Genomic DNA, 13,108 nt, shown 5'->3' on the forward strand with positions numbered 1-13,108 from the left:
AATATCGAAAGTTGCGATTATCGATAGTTTGCTAGCTCTAATACTACCCCATTATCCCATTTTTATACATTTATTTTGAATTGATTTTATTTTAGATTTACTCACACATATGCATCTATATATTTATATATATATATTGCTATAAATATATATATTTTTTCCAGTTTTATGTGTGCAAGCATTTAATTTACATTTCAAACGTTTGCTATAAAAAACCATTTATTTTCTTAAATAATCTAGTTTTTTTAGATTTATATATATAAACACCTATTTTTATAGCCATAATTGTTAAAAATTAAACCTGCATATTGCTCAAACAAAAATTTGTTTAAATAAATTATTTAAGTATGTCGAGAAACAAAAACAAAATTTTATTATAGCCAAAATTTATCGTAATTTTCTCATTTATTATTAAAAGTTAAAAAAATAAAACACATTTTACTTTATTTGAACAAAGTATAAAAAAATTCAACTGCTTGTTTTATTTACCTTTGCTTCTTAGAGCAGTGGGGTGTTCAAACGATCTGCAAGGACCGGTAATTGATTTGAAGATTTTGCTTCTACATTTGACTTAGTCACAAAATGCAGTACATGGCATGAGCGAATGACTTGCAAAGCCTGTCATATATGAAAAACAAGCAAAAAGGCGTTAAGTTGGGCCGGACTGAACTTTGGATACCCACCAGCTCGGCTATATATGTTAATCAACTTTCGTTAAAATCCGGTGGAAAAATGCATATCTTATGCCTCATGGCTATTTCATGGCTATTTCAAAATATGTTCCGATTTGGACCAACTACTAATAAGTACAAATCATTGTTCAATTGTGTATAACAAAATATTGGTCTTTTTCGTAGCTATATCTAAAAATAAAGCGATCCGAACCATATACGACACGGATGTCGAAAAGCTTAACATAAGTCACTGTGTCAAATTTCAGTGAAATCAGATTACAAATGCGCCTTTTATGGGACCAAGACATTAAACCGAGATATCGGTCTATATGGCAGCTATATCCAAATCTGGACCGATTTGGGCCAAGTTGCAGAAAAATGCCGAAGAGCCTTACACAACTCATTGTCCCAGATTTCGGCGTCATCGGACAATAAATGCGCTTATGATGGGCCCAAAACCTTAAATCGAGGGATCGGTCTATATGGCACGTATATGCAAATCTTGATCGATCTAGACCAAATTGCAGAAAGATGTCGAAGGGCTTAACTTAACTCACTGACCCAAATTTCGGCGACATCGAACAATAAATACGCCTTTTATGGGCCCAAAACCTTAAATCGAGAGATCTTAACCTGATATAGCTGCCATATAAACCGAGCTTGGGTCTTGACTTCTTGAGCCACTACAGGGCGCAATTCTTATCCGATTTGGCTGTAATTTTGCAGGTGGTGTTTTGTTTGTTTTTTTTTGTGCTGTCACTTCCAACAACTGTGCTGAGTATGGGTCAAATCGCATGAGATGTTTTGTTATGACTTCCAATTCCTACAGGGCGACAATTCTTATCCGATTTGGCTGTAATTTTGTAGGTGGTGTTTTGTTTGTTTTTTTTTGCTGTCACTTCCAACAACTGTGCTTAGTATGGCGCAAATCGATACATAACCTGGTACAGTCATGAGCCTGAAGGCGCAATTATCATCCGATTTGGCAGAAATTTTGTATAGCGGTTTCTCCCATGACCTTCAATATATGTGTCCAATATGGTCTGAATCGATCTATTGCTTGATACAGCTCCCATATAAACCGATCTATCGATTATGCTTCTTGAGCCCCTACAAGGCGCAATTCTTATCCGACTGAAATAATGCGTAATGACTTGTACAATGTTCAGCATTTAATTCATTTATTGTCCGAATCGGACTAAAACTTGATATAGCTCCAAAAGCATAACAGTTCTTTTTCATTAGTCTTTGTTTGCCTAAAAAGAGATACCGCGCAAAGAAATCGACAAATGCTATCCATGGTGGAAGGTATATAGGATTCGGCCCGCCGGAACTTAGCACGCTCTTACCTGTTTTTTTTCAGCAGTATTTTGTGCTTCAAACTGCAGATTTTGTTTGCTGATTTAGCTGACCGAAATGTTTGTTAATACAGCAGTCCTATGTTTGCTGAAACAGCAGTAATGTCTGCTTTCCCATTTTCAGCAGACAAAACTGCTGCAAAAATGTTTGCTGTTTTTATCATCCAATCTTATCAAAATATTGCACAACTATTTCCCCCATGACTCCTATGGATTTTGGTCAAAATTCTAAATTTCATATTTAAACAAATTTTAATTTCGACGGCTAAGTCTGCACAACCAATGTGATGTAGGGTATCTAAAGGACGTCTTTGACCTGTCCGCAAGTAAGTACAAGTAATTGTTTAAGTTTTTGTATATAATTATTATTATTATTTATTTATTTATTATAATTAAAAATTACAATGAACATAAAAAGAGCTAAGCACTAGCGACTTAAGCTATCGACTAATTTTTAATTTTTATTTATTAATCTATTTCTGATTTAAAAGTTTTTATTTTGTTTATTTTTTTAGTTTTACTTTACAATTTTCTGCAGAGGAAAAAATTAATGAAATAATTTGCATCCAATTTTTTTTTGTAAAAATACAATTAAGTGCTCGAACAAATATAAAATTAAATATTTTTAATCTTAGTTTTTTGAAGTTTTTATTTTTTTCAAATTTTTTAATTTTTATTTTCTAAACAATTTTTTCTTTATTTTTCAAACCATTATTTTTTGTTTGAAATATAACTCGCAAAGTTTTATTTTGAATTTTATATTTATATTAATTAAAATTTTTTTTTATTATGTAAAAAGATAACCCCCAAAAATTGAAAAGATTTTTTTTAATTAACAATTGGCCATTATTTTTAAATGAGGGCCAGATTTGAAATAATTTTCCTATTTAATAAGGTATCTTTACATAAACTTATATATAAATACATATACATACAATATATATTTAAATCTATTATAGTAGCATTAAAAATGTTAATTAAATACTGATACGATTACTACACTAAAGGGTAACATTGATTTAATGCAGACATTTTACAGAAAAATTCACAGAAAAATAGATTAATAACAATAGAAAGGGTTGGGGGGTAAATGACAACATGAAATTAAGTAACTAATGTCCTTTGGATTTTGTATAAATTTTATAATATTTTAGCTTATATGCATGTAGACAATATATCAAATGATTTTTTTTATAAAAAAATATATATGGTGGCCAATGGAATTTAAAAACAATATTTAATTTTTTTGTAAGACACAATGAAAGATTTTTCCCTAAAACGCTCATTGTAATTTCGCCTCACATGATTGTTGACTAAATGCTCATTTAAAACAACAACTTAAAATATTTTTAAAAGAATATTTTCATAAGCCTAAAATTATACTTCATAAATTGTGCTATTATCGTCTTCGACTGGTATGGCTTTGACAATAAAACGTCGACGATCTGCCAGTGCGGTGGGTGTAGTAAATGCAGCATCGCTATCGGCATCAGTGGAGAGCTATAACAAAAATTGAGAAAGTAGAAAACTTTAAAATGATTTCACATAAAAAATGGTGAAAATATAGTAGAAATAATTAAAGTTTGGAATATTAAAGTACAGGTTATGTTCATGCATTAAGTACCAAGCTATTTACAGTGGAATATTATTGGGTTGCCCAAAAAGTAATTGCGGATTTTTTTTTTAAAAGAAAGTAATTAAAGTAAAGTATGAAAAATCCGCAATTACTTTTTGGGCAACCCAAAAATTAGGTAAGTTGGAAAAGAGGGTGCAGATATTAATCCGCCCATGCCACTAGGGACATATACCTAAGTCAGTAATAATAATTTAATATTTATTAACTACCAAGATATTTACACTGGTATTTTATGTACATATATATGTATGTATACCATATATAAGAGGAAGATGCAACAATTAACACAATTAATTTTCTAAAATATATACAAATTTTGTATTAATTAACTTAATCCATTTAAAAGTTATCAACAAAGTACGAAAAAAAATAATTAATTTATCTGTTTGCGCTTTCTATTTTGATCTCTAAAATCCTTTTGTGATTTTTCGAACATATTTTAGCTTGAGATCATACTCAATGCTTTCTATGCAAAGAACAGTATGGCAAAGAACTTATAAAAGTTGGGCAAGTGTGTATTGTTTTTTAAAACACTTTGATTGGTATGGCGGATAATTATTTTATTTGATTATTAAAAAATCTATTGAGTTTGGTCTTTTTTTCCATGAATTTTGCAATTATTATAAACACTGGGAAGACTTCATTGATTAATTGTTCTATATTAAATAAAGAGAAAAATCAACTATTAGGGTAAAGTCAAAGCGGCAACATTTGTCCAGCACACTCTGTTATCAATAACCAATATGGTGTACACATAACGTATACGTATTAGTAATTGTTTAATTATATAAATTATACGCTTAGGTGCACATATATTACAGAAATCTCTTTTAAGGTTGTGTGTAACATTTCTAGCATTTAGCTTAAACTAGAATCGTACTGCACTCATTGATAAGTGAGAAGTTTGCTTTTGCTCCTGTTCCTTAGTGGAACAGGGCTTGAAAATAATTTGATCAGCCTTAGGAAAGCGTTGTGTGCTCAGTAGAAAAAGTGCATATTGAAATTAAGACTACCCACAGTGGGATAAAACTCTTTTAATTTCTTCTCACTGTCTATTCGTGTTTTCCTTAAATTTTTTTTATTTGATTTTTTTTTCAGAAAATTGGAAATTTTTCTTTATTTTTGTTTTTAAGCATTTATGCATTTTCACGCTCATTCCTCTGACATTCGTTGGAAAAATAGGGAAAAAGTGGAAAAAATTCAAATTGCAGAAATTGTAAGAAAAAAGCGAATAGAGATATCTGTAACTTTAAAGTGTCCTTACAAAAAAATATATACTGCTCAATTTTTTTTTTACAAAATTAACCAAAATATTTTTGTAAATTTCCTGTGGAGGCTCAAAGTATTGTTTGGTGTAGAAAATTTGGGTTTAAGGAGCATGTGAAGTAAAAAAACTTAAATTCAAACGGGCTTTATATTCTAAAAACTCGAGGAACTTTTCCAATTTTTTGATAAAACATTGTCTATTTTGAAGTATGTGTATCACCCGTTTAAGTTGATTTAACTCAAATTTCAAACGCATGTACAATATGTCCTCTTTACAAAGGTATTTAACAAAGGTATCTTTACAAAGGAAAAATAAAATGAAGGTATTTAACAAAGGAAATATTTTTTTGGACCAATAAAGGCAGAAAATTCACTTTTTCAAAATTTTTTCATTTCAAAATTGAATTATCGAATGCAGACGCGTACGGCATCAAAGTCATTATAAATTTTGTCATCAATTCAAATCAGACATCAAAACCAAATGTTTTCGTAAATCGCAAAATACGAAGCCAGTCTCGGCCAAAATTTTCAAAAAAAAAAATTAAAAGTCGAATATTTCTGAAACCAGGAGAGATATTATAAACCTCAAGCGGACTTTTATGTAAAAAATTTTGAGCACTCATCATCAAAAATTGTGGAAATCGGACTTTAAATGAAGATTTGGCAGTCCCAACTCTTTTTCGAAATGACAATGTAACCAATTTAGGGTTCTGCCAAGGGACGCCCGGACCACCTAGGGGCTTAAAGCCCCTAGATCTCGATAACACCTCAGCTCTAATCTTTAAGGAATTATCTCTATCCGTTCTCAAATGGAAGATTTTTTTACTAGTTTTTTTTCGATTCTATCCCACTGTCCACGTAAAAATTTTATTTAGGCAATATTTTCATAAAATTTTCACTAAAGACAAAATTTCTATTGCATTTTCCGAAAAGTCCAAATTTGTATGAATATTTTCTACCACAACATTTTTATAAATTCTTTCTAAAGACAAAAACCAATGAAATTTTCCCTGAATTTTTCTCCAGCGATAAATTTTAACAAAATTTTCTCTAAAGACAAAATTCCCATTAAATTTTCTTCAACGCCAAACTAAAAAAAATTTTTCTTTAAAGAAAAAATTTTCATAAAATATTCTTAAAATTTAAAAAAATCTCTAAATATAAAATGCTCAGGAAATTTTCTCTAAAGACAAAATTTTCATAAAAATTTCCAAGAAATTTTGTCTAAGGACATATTTTTTTAAAAATTTCTTAAAAAACATAGAGCACACAACAAGCCGATTACTAGTTTAGGTGCATGTCCATAGTGGCATGGGGTGGATATATATCCGCGCCGTCTTTACCACCTAACATTCTCTAAAAACAAAATTTTCCTAAAATATTCTCTAAAAGCAAATTATCCGTGAAATTTTCTCTAGAATTAATGTTCCATAAAATCTGTAAAAACAACATTTGGTTGAAATTTTCAAAAGAAAAAATTTCCAAGAAATTTTCTTTAGATGCAACATTCTGTGAAATTTTTGCTAAAGACAAAATTTTGATAAAATTCTCTCTACAGGCATATAATCCATTAAATTTTGCTCTAAAGACAAACATTTCATGAAATTTGCTTTAAAGCAAAAATTTTCAATAATTTTTTTCTAAAAGCAAAATTTTCAAAAAATTTGCTCTTTAAGCTAAATTTTCATAAAAGTTTTCTTTCTAAAGACAAAATTTCCATGACATTTTCTTTTCAAATAAAATTTCTCCAAAGACAAAATTTCCATGGAATTTTCTTTAACGACAAAATTTCCATGGAATTTTCTTTAAAGACAAAATTTCCATGAAATTTTCTCTAAAGACAAAATTTCCATGAAATTTTCTCTAAAGACAAAATTTCCATGAAATTTTCTCTAAAGACAAAATTTCCATGAAATTTTCTCTAAAGACAAAATTTCCATGAAATTTTCTCTAAAGACAAAATTTCCACGAAATTTTCTCTAAAGACAAAATTTCCATGAAATTTTTTCTAAAGAATTCCATGAAATTTTCTCTAAAGACAAAATTTCCACAAAATTTTCTCTAAAAACAAAATTTCCACAAAATTTTCTCTAAAAACAAAATTTCCACGAAATTTTCTCTAAAGACAAAATTTCCATGAAATTTTTTCTAAAGACAAAATTTCCATGAAATTTTTTCTAAAGACAAAATTTCCATGAAATTTTTTCTAAAGACAAAATTTCCATGAAATTTTTTCTAAAGACAAAATTTCCATGAAATTTTTTCTAAAGACAAAATTTCCATGAAATTTTTTCTAAAGACAAAATTTCCATGAAATTTTTTCTAAAGACAAAATTTGCATGAAATTTTCTCAAAAGACAAAATTTCTATAAAATTTTCTCTAAAGACAAAATTTCCATGAAATTTTCTCTAAAGACAAAATTTTCATGATATTTTCTCTAAAGACAAAATTTCCATGAAATTTTTTCTAAAGACAAAATTTCCATGAAATTTTTTCTAAAGACAAAATTTCCATGAAATTTTTTCTAAAGACAAAATTTCCATGAAATTTTTTCTAAAGACAAAATTTCCATGAAATTTTTTCTAAAGACAAAATTTGCATGAAATTTTCTCAAAAGACAAAATTTCTATAAAATTTTCTCTAAAGACAAAATTTCCATGAAATTTTCTCTAAAGACAAAATTTTCATGATATTTTCTCTAAAGACAAAATTTCCATGAAGTCTTCTCTAAAGGCAAAATTTCCATGAAATTTTCTAAAGATAAAATTTCCACAAAATTTCTCCAAATTTTCTCTAAGGGAATTTTCTCTTAAGACAAAATTCCCACAAAATTTTCTCTAAAGACAAAATTTTCACGAAATTTTCTCTAAAGACAAAATTTCCACAAAATTTTCTCTAAAGACAAAATTTCCACAAACTTTTCTCTAAAGACAAAATTTCAACGAAATTTTCCCTAAGGACAAAATTTCCATGAAATTTTCTCTAAAGACAAAATTTCCATGAAATTTTTTCTAAAGACAAAATTTCCATGAAATCCATGAAAGACAAAATTTCCATGAAATTTTCTCTAAAGACAAAATTTCCATGAAAATTTCTCTAAAGACAAAATTTCCACGAAATTATCTTTAAAGACAAAATTTCCTTGAAATTTTTTCTAAAGACAAAATTTCCATGAAATTTTCTCTAAAGAGACATTTTCTCTAAAGACAAAATTTCTATGAAATTTTCTCTAAAGACAAAATTTCCATGAAATTTTTTTCTAATAATAGTAATATGACAAGAATTTATTTTTTAAAACAAATGTGTTATTATTGCATCTTCTTGCAAAAAATTCTACTACTTAAAAATAAACTATTAAATATTAGGTAATAAATAAAGTTTTACTTACTCATTTGGGTATTATATTTTTTTTTTGGAAAATTTATTACGCATGTTAAACCCAACAAACAAACAATAATACTCATCACATAGTCTCTTAAACAAGTGGTTATTGGAATTCCTTACGATTTGGTTTTTAATTTCAAAATGGTAATTTTAAAGCATTTTGAATGCAAATCACAAAGTTTTGGCTGACAACGACGATAGAGACAACGACAGTGGCGATTTATACATTAACGACGATGATGGCTTAAAAATGTTTTGTTTTGTTTTGTTTTCATTCAAAAAAGGCAAGGACGATAGACACACATACACACACACACAAAACACAACACTGATTGATTGAGTCTTACAATGAAGATTACAACTAAAATGAAAAAAACAAAAACAAAATCATTCGGGACTGTTTGAAAAATTAAAGGTGAGGGGATGTACATTGTGTGTGTAAGTGTAAAACTAGTTGTATGCGGTGGTCGGTGGGGTGTTTGAAATGACTTTGGTGTCGTTTTTTTTTGTGTCATGTGACATGTGTCTTGTTGTAGTTTTGTAATTAATTCAGTTGACTTTCATCGTCAACATAGTCTAAAGAGTGGGTCTACAAAAAAACAAAAGAAAAATAAAATACAAAAACATGTAACAATTTTAACAACATTGCCTGCATGTATATTTACAAATAGATGTAACATGTATGCGTAAATATAACACAGTGGATACTACATACATACATACATAATGCGTGTGATATATATATTGATAACTTATATAATTTACCTAAAAAATATATAATTTTGCTTTACACTGTTTGGTATTTTCTCTTTGTATAGAAGTTGGTCTAACCTTTATATACGATATTAGTTGTGAGTTTCACCTTAATGTCAGTGCAGGTGTTCTGAGTTTGATTCCCATTAGAGACCTTGGTCTGTCGCTGCTGTGGTATCCCAATGGACCTAAAATTATTTAAGTGAGTCTGTAAAGGACTGCCACTCCTATCAAACCTAACTACACCTTAATGTCCCAGATGCTTCTATCATTAATGTCATGTTCGATAAAGCTGCCTTGTTTTCCTTCAATGCACTCACACAATACATATTTGCTATGATCGTCCTTGTCTTTGGTGGGGATATAGGCCGTGTAAAGGCTGGTACTATGTTCGTTTTTCACAGCTGAAAATCCATGTTTTTTGCGATTATTTTTTTGAAAAACCTCAGTGATAAAAAACAATTGTTTAAAATTTTACCTTAAGTTATGAGGGAATGTCCTACAGAATGAGATGAGCAAGTTTTTTTTGCTTTATCTCAAAAAAGTAATAGCAAATAAATTTCCCGAACATAGTACCAGCCTTAAGACTGATGGTAAATATGTGAATTGTGGCTAGCCTCACATAGCCTCACGTGGTGAAAATAGGGTACTACATTTTTTGATATCTGAAGAGGGGGGGGACCCTCCCCCTTACCGCAATTTTCAGAACCGCCAGATCTCGGAGATGGGTGGAGCGATTTAAGCCAAATTTTGTGTGCTCTCTTATAGTAACCTACAAACAAAAATTTGATATCCAAATTTCGGATGGCGTACCTAGGGGGTCACCCCACCCCCAAAACCTACCAAATATATATATACACCAATCACGACAATATGGGACTCAAATGAAAGGTATTTTAGACGTATCTAAGTATCTTTTAGTAAACGTATCTGATATCCCAATGTGTGACCATGTACTTGGGGCACCGCCCCTTCCTCAATGAGTACAAATTTACCGAACATGGTAATATGTGGCTTAAATGAAAGGTAGTTGAGATTGGAAAATTAATTTCATAACCAATTATCCCATAAACTCCCCTTAAACCATTGGTAAAATGAGATTTAAATAAATGGTATTTCAGAGAAGAGACCGATGCTGATATATTTTTCAGGGTTAAGTGTCTGGGGAACCCATCCATCCCCCAAAACACCCCTACATCTGGCATATATATTTACTGACCATTGCAATATAGGGCTCAAATGAATGGTATTTGGGAGAAAAGCACGAAATTGATAATCACTTTCGAGACCATGTTTTTAGGTTTCACACTACACCCTTAACCCACCAACCACCACCCTAGATCCCTTCCAACTCCCATAATCCCCATGAGAATATCGGCCACAAATAAAGTCCTTTAAGAATGGCCCTAAACCCTCCGAACGAATTCATTGACCAATTAAGATCATATGGATTCAGATAAAGGCAGTTATATTGTTATACTGTTAGTCAAGCGATATATCATTTTCGTAGCAAGGCAATTCACTAAAAGTTCTTTAATTGCCGAAAATTAATATTCAAATGATAATTTTGTTCCATATAAAGTAAAAGAAGGCGCAGCGGAGCGGGCCGGGATGGAGTGCAGAAAGCTCTTTAACAGGGCGAAAGCCCCAAAAGCACCACACGATTGGGACATCTATAAGGTTGAGCTAAGAAAACATAAGGGCGAGCTAAAAAAAGCTCTGAACAAATCCTGGGTGGAATTCCGCAGCTTCGCGGAGCATACATCTGAGGCCTCTAGGCTAAGGAAGATTCTGTCCTTGAGACCTATTACGGTGGGGTATATTCAGCAGTCAGAGAATATATGGACAATGTCTAGTGAGGAAACACTACAACTACTCGTTGATACAAATTTCCCGAGAAATTCTTCAACGGACAACGTGGCGTCAGAAAAGGTTCTCACTGGCATGCATTCGTCGAAGGTTATTGGAAATCCTTTGGGCGATAAGAAGTTTCGACTCCTATAAGTCGCCAGGCCCTGATGATATTGAATTACAATCTGTGTCTGATAGACTGGTTCATTGGCTTAGGGAGATATACTCAGCTTGTATCAGCATGTCATATATACCTGTGGGATGGAGGGACACGAAGGTTATTTTCATTCCGAAAGATTTTCGTCCTATTAGTCGGTCATCCTTTATGCTGTAGACTCTTGAGAGTTTGATAGAAACATCCCAACAAAGATCCCTGCAGATTGCCGGCAGCGCATGCATATAAAATAGTACAGAAAACTCCACTGAAATAGTCCTTCACGATCTAGTCGGCTACATAGAGGGTTCTCTCGAGAGGGTACAATGGTAGCATTTCTTGAAATTGAAGGTGCTTTCAATTATGTAAAACCGACGTCAATCATGACGGAGTTGGAGTTTCTAGGCGTCAACTCTACCGTAAGGAAGTTTATTAATAACTTACTTACTAAAAGATACATTACAGCAGGCTTGGGATCTGTGGATCTAAAAAGATGATAAGCAGAGGAACACCTCAAGGAGGTGTTGAAATATACAATTGTCTCTGGAAGAAAAATGTGTAAAAGTGGTCGCATATGCTGATGACGTGGCTACTGCGGTTAGGGGAAAGTTTCCCAGCACTCTAAAATATGTATTTCAGGAAGTTCTATGTGCAACAGCGAAGTGGGCTACTAAAAGTGGTCTAGGCATAAATCCTTTCAAGACAGAACTAGTTCTTTTCAGCAGCAGATACAAGCTCCCTTCGGTGGCACCTGTCTCCTTGGGAGGAGAGAATTTTCCAATTACAGAAAGCGCAAAATACCTGCTATATGGTGTTGTGGTCTGGTGAACGGCGCTTCAAAAGTCCGTCTACCGTTCAATACTCAACCGGATCCAAAGGATGGCTTATTTGTGCATCACAGCCGCACAGAGGACGTCATCATCTGATGCACTGAATTTAATGCTACATCAAATGCCTCTGGACATTGTGGCCAGATAAATTGCTGCGCCCGCTACCGTGAGGCCAAGGGAGCTTTCTCCGATGTTCCAGGCAGTGTTGATTACACCCTGCCTGAGCCGCTTTTTAATAAAAAGTACTGTACCACCATTCCAGATATAACCAATTGGAACTACGGTATCCCTGGTCCCGGCACGGGAAAGCTGTGAGCTCCACACAGGCTAGAGCATTGAGGTCCCATCTACGTGGTGTTCATTGCTGTTTTGAGAAGCTTAGCAGCAAGCAACCGGGCGCGTCCACAGATTGCGGATAGTGGAATGCTCCATACGGAGTAGCTGCAGCGGCAGTCGTGGACAATCAGCGGTATCGATCGGAGATTCTCAGTGAGAGGCCGGGTGGCACCGGCTCTTGGAAAAATATTGAGTGCCTATGATGCTCGCTATGACAAGGCAAGTTATTGGCGCCTTTAAATAACCAATGACCACCTTGTTTCCACGACGATCGGTACTTTGGGCTGGAACGAGCTTGCACACATACACGAGCTTGACGAGGATCGCCGCCTCCACATAAAAATGGGGCTACTAAAACGACAACAACGATATCCCTGGTAACAGAAGTGACATAGGCTTCTATATGGATGCTTCCAAACCAGACGACCAGGTGGGCTGTACTCTAAAGATCTGGAACTGATTATATCAAAAATGTTACACGACCCGTGCAGTGTATATCAAACGGAGATCCGTGCAATTAAGGAAGTGTTGGAATGGCTTAGATATAATGTAATAACGAGGATTGGCATATATATCTCCTCAGACAGCCAGCCAGCCATTAAATTCCTTGAGAACGTGTTTCTGAACACAAAAACCGCTCTCAACTGTCGCAGATCTCTCAGCATGATGGCTGAACGGTTTAAAGTTCACCTGCTCTGGGTCACAAATATATCCCAGAGAGTTGTAAAGCGAACGAACTTGGGAGTGTGGGAACTACCATGCACATTCCAGGGAAACTGGAATCTGTGGGTATGCCTCTAGGGACATGTGAGTTAAGTCTTCAGGACCAGGCGCGAAGGGCAACGAATGATAGATGGTCACAAAG

At 32.8% G+C, this 13,108-nt stretch overlaps 1 protein-coding gene across 6 annotated transcripts in view; it reads right to left on the reverse strand.

Annotated features, from left to right (window-relative positions):
* Positions 1-3,228: 3,228 nt before the first annotated feature.
* Positions 3,229-13,108, reverse strand: part of LOC106088750 (uncharacterized) — a 56,474-nt gene continuing 46,594 nt past the window's right edge. For 3 of the 6 annotated variants that reach the window (XM_059367414.1, XM_059367412.1, XM_059367413.1), the window contains exon 7: positions 3,229-3,532. In XM_059367414.1, coding sequence (XP_059223397.1) covers positions 3,410-3,532 — 123 coding nt within the window. In that variant the 3' untranslated portion in view covers positions 3,229-3,409. The other 3 variants (XR_009398053.1, XM_059367416.1, XM_059367415.1) reach the window with 3 other exon arrangements.

The sequence above is a fragment of the Stomoxys calcitrans genome, chromosome 4 (assembly GCF_963082655.1).
Source record: "Stomoxys calcitrans chromosome 4, idStoCalc2.1, whole genome shotgun sequence".
Classification (NCBI taxonomy): Eukaryota; Metazoa; Arthropoda; class Insecta; order Diptera; family Muscidae; genus Stomoxys; species Stomoxys calcitrans.